The sequence below is a fragment of the Tupaia chinensis genome, unplaced genomic scaffold, assembly GCF_000334495.1.
Source record: "Tupaia chinensis unplaced genomic scaffold, TupChi_1.0 Scaffold000222_1, whole genome shotgun sequence".
NCBI lineage: Eukaryota > Metazoa > Chordata > Mammalia > Scandentia > Tupaiidae > Tupaia > Tupaia belangeri.
This window is the reverse complement of record NW_006159697.1, coordinates 13223-20601: the sequence shown is the minus strand read 5'-3', so window position 1 is coordinate 20601 and position 7379 is coordinate 13223. Positions and strand designations below refer to the sequence as shown.

Below are 7379 nucleotides of genomic sequence, written 5' to 3'. Positions count from 1 at the left end.
GGTATTTGGGGCACGCACACACACACACCCAGCGTGAGTTTAAGCCACCGGGTTGAGGACTCGAACCGCAGTCGATTACATGGGAGTCCAGCGACATAGCGATTACGTTAACTGCTGGTCCCTGAAACCCACTCTTGACAAGCACAATCTCCCTTCACAGCTGCTAGCATCCTCACTCAAGCTTTCTACCATCACATCTTCAGGTCTCTCACCCTCTTCCATAAAGTACATAAATTCAATAGAAATTGAGTGGGGATATAGAATGTGTATCTTTTTTAGTGATCAATTATTTAACTAGGTTCTTGGCAAAAAAATTAGAATACCAATTTGTGAGGATAAACTCCATTAGTAAGGGCAAACACGGTTCGCAGGTAACCTGGAGCTGAGGAACAGCTTTGATTTCTGGTAAAATTTGCGAGTCCACAGCTTTCTGATCAGCCTTGCACTGCTCTGAAATCTCGTATTTCTCCTCTGTGTCAAAGATCTCAAGTTCCTTGTGTCTGGGCTTCTGCAGTTTCCTTTCTTTTCTTTTCTTTTTTTTTTTTTTGAGAGGTTTATGCTTATACAGCATGTGTGCTTGCTGGAAAGACAGAGAGACAGAAAGCAAGAAATCACCCCGCAGGGAGGATGGCCAAACTGCAATCTGTTCTCTTCCATTCTCCTCTCGGAATCTTGGACACATATGCACATGCGCCCAGCGTGAGTCCAGGACTTGAACCAAGGTCAATCATACGTGAGTCCAGTTACATAACCATTCCACCATCTGCTGGTCTCTGCAGTTTCTTTTTCTTGAAGCAAGCAACAATAAGGTACTTTTTAGATTTTTACTTCACTAGTATCAATTTTTGTGGAGGTGGCAATGACAAATTTCTGGTGTATTCTTTACAGTGGAACTCTACTGAGAACTAGCAGTCCAGTCACAAGTAGCAAGCCACTGCTCAGCTGCTTCAGGTCAACCACTATCTGGCCTCTGTGGCATTCAGTAAGGATGTTTAGAATAGTCCCAGGAGTGATGCTGGCTCGCAGCTTTCTCAAATGCAGACTGAAGGGTTTTTTGCCACGGCTCAACACAAGACACAGCTTTAAAGGCACATCTTCAGTAGGATAATACCTAGGCACTGTGCGAAGTTTTACCACGCAGTTACCACCATTCTTGTCTCCACCAACTGGTTTTGTGACAGTTGCAAAAATCTTTTCCTTTTCAATCCTGGATTTAGTGGCCAAGTATTTCCTATTGAATATGGTCTTCCTGGAATACATGGCAGACTGGGAGTATCTGCCAATGCCGGGACTAGGACCGTTTTGGCAGTAATGAGGCTTCTCCTTCTTGGGCTTCTTAGCATTGGGGTCACCTTTTTTTTAAACTTGGCACTGTATCAGACTTCTTGGCTTCATGTTTCTTCTCCTTAGTACACTGTTTTGCAGCCTTTTCACCTACCATCTTGTATAGGGGGAAAGGGAACTACAATGTGCATCTTTCAAAGTCTGGCTCTCTTTGCTTAGGATTAAGTCTTCTATAATCACCCATTTTGAATCAAATAATAGTATCTGATTTTAAAAATATATATGTAATATTCCACATTATATACATACCATGGTTTTTAAACCCAGTCATCTATCCAGTTTTTAGCATTTGGTTGGTTCCATGCTTTAGTAATTGTGACTAATACTGTAGTAAACACTGATGTGTTTTGAGAGATTTTTGCTATACGGCATGTGCGCTCACAAGAGAAAGAAAAAGTGAGAAATCACGATTCCACGTGAAATAGCCATGTTACAATCCCTTCTCCTCTTGGGATCTTAAGCATGCACACACATGCCCCACAGCATAAGTTGTAAGCTGCTGGGTCTGGGACTCAAAACAAATCACAGTGAACAATGTGGGAATACAAAGACATGGGAGTTGAGCGATAAGTATGTCTTTCTGATTGTTTCCCTATCCTCTGGGCAAATACTAAGAAGTGGAATTACTGAGTCATATGGAAAATCTATTATAGGTTTTTGAGAAACATCTAAATCGTTTTCCAGAAGTTGAACTAGTTTACATTGTTTCCATCAACAATGTAAGAGGGTTCCCTTTACACCTTAGTCTGACCAGAAATTGTAGTTCTTAATTTTTAAAACTCATACCCATTGTAACTGGGATTAAATGCTTATCTCATTGTGATTTTAATCAGCACTTCACTATGACCAGAGATTAAACATTTTTTCATAAGCTTCTTGGCAATTTGTATTTCTTCTTTAGAGGGTTGTCTGTTCACTTGCCCATTTTAAAATTGGATTCCTCATATTTTAAAGAGGAAGCTATTTGAGTCACAATATATTCTAGATATCAGTCTGTGGTCTGAGAAATAACTTGCAAACAGTTTCTCTCATTGAGAGCTGTTTTTTCACTCTATGAGGCTATTACATTAAACTATTTTGGCAAAAATACCCTTTGTATTACCACACTTTGATTCCTATGAATAAGCTGAAATTGTACATGTTAAGACTATTCTTCCGAACTGGTTTCTAGGCTATTACCAATCACAGCAGCTAAGCTTCATTCAATCACAGGAATCCCACCTTTTAAACGAAGTACAGACAAACTTCAGAATATAGCCAATCATTTCACTACCTAACTCATTCATTTATATTTCTGTACAACACTTTACTGTTTTGCCTACTTAAATGCCGATTTGACTACCAAGGTGCCCAGAGTTGTCTGGGTGTCTGGGAACAACTGCCCAGTTTGCATTGTGTTAAGATCTGCTCTATTAACACTCTTTTTAATTGGTTGGTTTTTATTGTTTCCTTTGTTGTGAGAAAAGTTTTTAGAAATGTATCTTATCTATTTTGGGGACTACTATCTGTGTCTAGGAGTCTTCTTCAAGAAATATTTGCTTACTCCAATATCTTCAAAAGCTTGAGGCTTTATATTTAAATCTTTGATCCATTTTGAGTTGGTTCTTATTAATGGTGAAAGACAGGGGTCTAGTTTCATTTTTTTCCAGGTGGATATACACTTATTCCAACACCATTTGCTGAAAAGACAGCCTTTTCTCTGATGTATTATCTTGTACCTTATGTCAAAGATTAATAGGCTGTATGATTTTGAATTCATTCCTGGATTCGCTGTATCTGTTCTGTTGATCTTAGTGTCTGTTTTGTGCTAATACCAAAACATCACCTGGTTTTTTGTTGTTGTTATTGCTACTGACAAATGGTTTGATTTACACTCCTTTTAATATATTTTAAAGTTAGGTAGTGAGATGCCCCCTACTTTACTCTTTTGATATTGCCTTCATGAAACAGAGTCTTGCATGATTCCAGACAAATTTTGTAATTGTTTTTTTCTATTCCTGTCAAGAATATCTCAGGTATGTACATTGGAACTGCATTGAATATGCAAATTAATATGGGCAAAACTGACATTTTTATTATATTGCTTCTTCTGACCATAGAATGTCCTTCCTTTTTTGTATTAAACTCTATTTCTTTTTTCAGTTTCTCATAGTCTTAATAGAAGTCTGTCACTTCTTAGGTTAAGTTTATTCCAGACATCTTATTTGTTTGTGACTACTGTAAATGAGTTTGTTTTCTTCAATTCTTTCTCAGTGTATTCATTCTTGGCGTATAAAAATGCTATACATATTTTCATAAGTATTTATTTAATTAGTTTATTATTATTTAATTTGCTATAGGGCACTTGTGCAATCCAGAAAGAGAGAGAAAGTTGCCAGATCTGGGACTCCAACTACAGTTCGCCATGTGAGAGTCCAGCATCTTAAAAACCATACCACCTGCTGGTATAGAATAATATGATATTTTGCAGGGAGAGACCACATTCATATAATTTTTTACTATAGCATATTGTTTCAACTGTTCTATTTTATTATTAGTGTTATGTTCTTCTGTGTTTAATTTATACTTTATCACAGGTATGTATGTACAGGAAAAAACATTGTATATAAGCTTCCAAACTATCTTCAGTTTCTCATGCTCACTTGAAGTTGCTAGAACATATCCTGTGTGGAAAAAGAGGTAGTTTACCTATATGGAACAACTAAATGAAAAGAACTAAAAAAGCCATTAATGTGGTACAGAATGTATATTTAAAAAAGTGTGTTTAATAAATAGTAAGGCAGGGCTGGCAGATGGCACAGTGATTAGGGCACTGGGTTCCCACATGGCCAGCTGAGGTTCAAGTCCCAGGCTGGATGGCTTACTTTCTCAGTTTCTCTCTGTATGTCCCTCACTGTCAAATTAAAAATAAATAAATAAATAAATAAAATAGTGAGGTAGGAAATGGCCAGCCAGGCCACCTACAAGATAAGCAGCACAGCTCAGCAACTGAAGGGCGGCTAATGAGGGGGGGATACAAAATAGATAAAGCCTAGCTAAGGAGAAGAGGTTGTCACGTTCTGAGGATAAGTAAAGCTGAATTTTTAATTCCTTATGGTCTATAACTATTAGAGCTTTTCCCCCGTACACATCCATAACCTATGTCTATGTGCTTATCGTTCTGACCTTCCTTATTAAAAGCCAATATAGTTCCTTATCCTACCCCAAATCAGGGCCCAGAGCTTAAGAGTCTGAACACCTCTGTGTCCAATGGCATAATAAACCTGAGTTTTTGTACTCTCTGAGTGGTGTTTAGTTTCCTGGCAGACTATTTCTCCAATAATAGGTTTACAAAGAACTACACCACATTGACAATTAAAAAGATTAGGTCATAGGGTATTCTATGGTAAATGTTCATGTCTAACAGGGTATCACTATTTCACTTGGGAGTCAATCAGGGATATAAAATTACTTTGCAAAAGTATTACTGAAGATGGGACCAGAAAGTAGTGTGGTTATTAAGGAACTTGACCCCCACATGGTCAACCGTGATTCTAGTACCAGACCTGGTGGCCTGAAAACGAGGCTGGGAAAATATGCATATGTGGCTAAATCCCAAGAGTGGAATGGAGAAGGGGATGGCAGCATGGCTATCTCCACCAAAGGGTAATTTCTCAACTTTCTTCTCTCTGTTTCTGTCTGTCTCTCTTTCTGGTGACTATATATGCCCTATAGCAAGAAAATAAAAAAAGAAAAAGGAAAAGGAAAAGGAAAAGAAAAGAAAAGAAAAAGAAGAAATTTAAGCTAATCATGCTAAGTTTCTTTTTAAATTATGTTTAAAATAGTAATATTATGAAAACATTTATATTATATTAATATTACCAGAAAACACTCTATCAGGATTAGGAACTATCTGCTCAATCAAGTACAAAACAATGAAGGTTGGTGCCACCAGGTGTCATGGAGTTCAATGGCCAATTGTGCCATTCAAGTCCCAGATCCTGTAAAACATGCCAGATGCATGCTGAGTACATGCCTAAAAACTCAAGAGACATATGAGAGAGGGATTGCAGCATGGGCATAACTCTTAGGGTGATTTCCCACTTTCTCTCTTTGTCTCTGTCTCTTTCTCTCTCTAGTGAGCACATGCACCCAAAAACAAACAAACAAATAAATACTGAAGAAAAAGATAAGCAAATTGCAACCCAAACGTAGATAAACAAGACACTTATTGAAGAAAGGATTCCCTATCTCCTAAATAATATCAACATACTATTTTACGTGGCTTTCAAATTTTAGATCCCCTATCGTCATTATAAGAATATAACAGATCAAATGCAGAAAAATGCAAAATAAGATGTTTTATAATTTTTAAGTAAAATGCTTTTTCCATTAATCACATTATTGACAGAACTATGAAAGCAAGCTCAATGTGCATGATTTAAATCCAAATTGGGTGCTGAACCAGCCATCTCATGTGGTAAACTATAAGGGAAAAGTATTGATAATTTAAGATTGCTAAAATTAAGCATTCTATTTACAAGGATAATAAGCATACTTGGCAGTAAATGAAAATATATTAACTCTGAACAGAAAAATTTAAAAATTGTAATATTAATGAATTCCCCCAAATTTAATTCTGACATAATGCAGGTCATATATAACACTAAAACACAGTTTTGTACAATAAATTGAACTTATAAACAAAGGATATAAAACCAATCACCAAAATACCAAAATAAAAACAACTTCCCATTAATGTAATGTATAACCAAAATCTACTTTGTATGTACCTAACTGCTGCAATATAGTTGCTTTTATTTGGGCAGGAAGATTCTCTGTCTGTAAAAGTTGTTCATAGGCTTCCTTTGCAGAATGATAATTCTTCTAGAGAATAGAAAAAAAAAAGATATTTAGAGAAAAAGAGAATGACAAGTCTTTAAGTACAAATACTCTCAATTTTTAATAATGCATAGTTAGTCATAATATAACGAACTTTTAAATAATGAAGTAGAATAAAAACAAAAATATTAATGAAGTAGTTAGGATGAGAAAATTTATATACGGTTTTATCAGTTTCAAGTTTTTAATACTGTAATTGAAAGTAAACAGCTAATTTATTAACTGAATAGTCACCCCTCCACAGTCAATTTCAGAGTTACATCTAATAAAAATATTTGATCTAATGAGGAGTCACCAAAATATGTCATCCAAAAATTCTATTGACATCAAAAGTTACAAAGAAAACAATTTAAGTCTTTCCTATCACAAATAACAGTCACAAAGTCAAAGTATTCTATGTGACAAAAACATTAGCCTAGAAACACTTTAAAAAAGAAGGAATAATTTGGGGGACCAGCAGTTAGTGAAATGGCTATGTCACTGAATCCCCATGTAGTCAACTGTCGTTTGAGTCCTGGATGTGGTGGCTTAAGCTCACGCCAGGCCTGTGTGCATGTGTGCCCAAGATCCTGAGAGGAGAATGGAGGAGAAAGGACTGCAGCGAGACCAACCCCTCTGGGGAATGATTACTCACTTTCTGTCTGTCTCGCTCTCCCCTTCTCCCTTTCTCTCTCTCTCTCTCTCTGTCTTTCCAGAGAGTGCATGTGGCCTATAGCAAAAAGAAAAGAAAAAAAAATCTCAAAAAAAAAGTATAACTTTAATTATTAAGCAAAAGAGCAAGAGCCACTATCCTTTAGAAAGTCCAGGATATGAACACATTTAAACTCAAAATGTTAAATAAACCTATTCTGTTCTATAAAATATTCTTGGAAATACTTGAAATATGTAACATATTTTGGACCAGCAGGTGGAATATGCTTATGTTGCTGGACTCCCATGTAGCTGACTGTGGTTTGAGTCCAAGACCCTGTGTGTTGAAATTCATGCTGGGTATGTGCATATGCCTGTCCATAATCCCTTGAGGAAAAGGGAGAGGTGACTGTGGCATGGCCATCCTCCACACCCCCACCACTGTGGGATGATTTCTTGTTTTCTGTCTCTGTCTCTCCAGAGAGTGCAAATGGCCTATGGCAAAAATCTTAAAAGAAAAAAGA

The 7379-nt window shown here is 36.7% G+C and overlaps 1 protein-coding gene across 1 annotated transcript in view; it reads right to left on the bottom strand.

The window, feature by feature from the left end:
- Positions 1 to 6210, bottom strand: part of LOC102494740 (lysine-specific demethylase 6A-like) — a gene marked incomplete at its 5' end in the record, with an annotated part of 148416 nt that extends 142206 nt beyond the window's left edge. Inside the window, 1 exon segment of the mRNA XM_027771538.1 lies at positions 6117 to 6210. Coding sequence (XP_027627339.1) covers positions 6117 to 6210 — 94 coding nt within the window.
- Positions 6211 to 7379: the final 1169 nt, after the last annotated feature.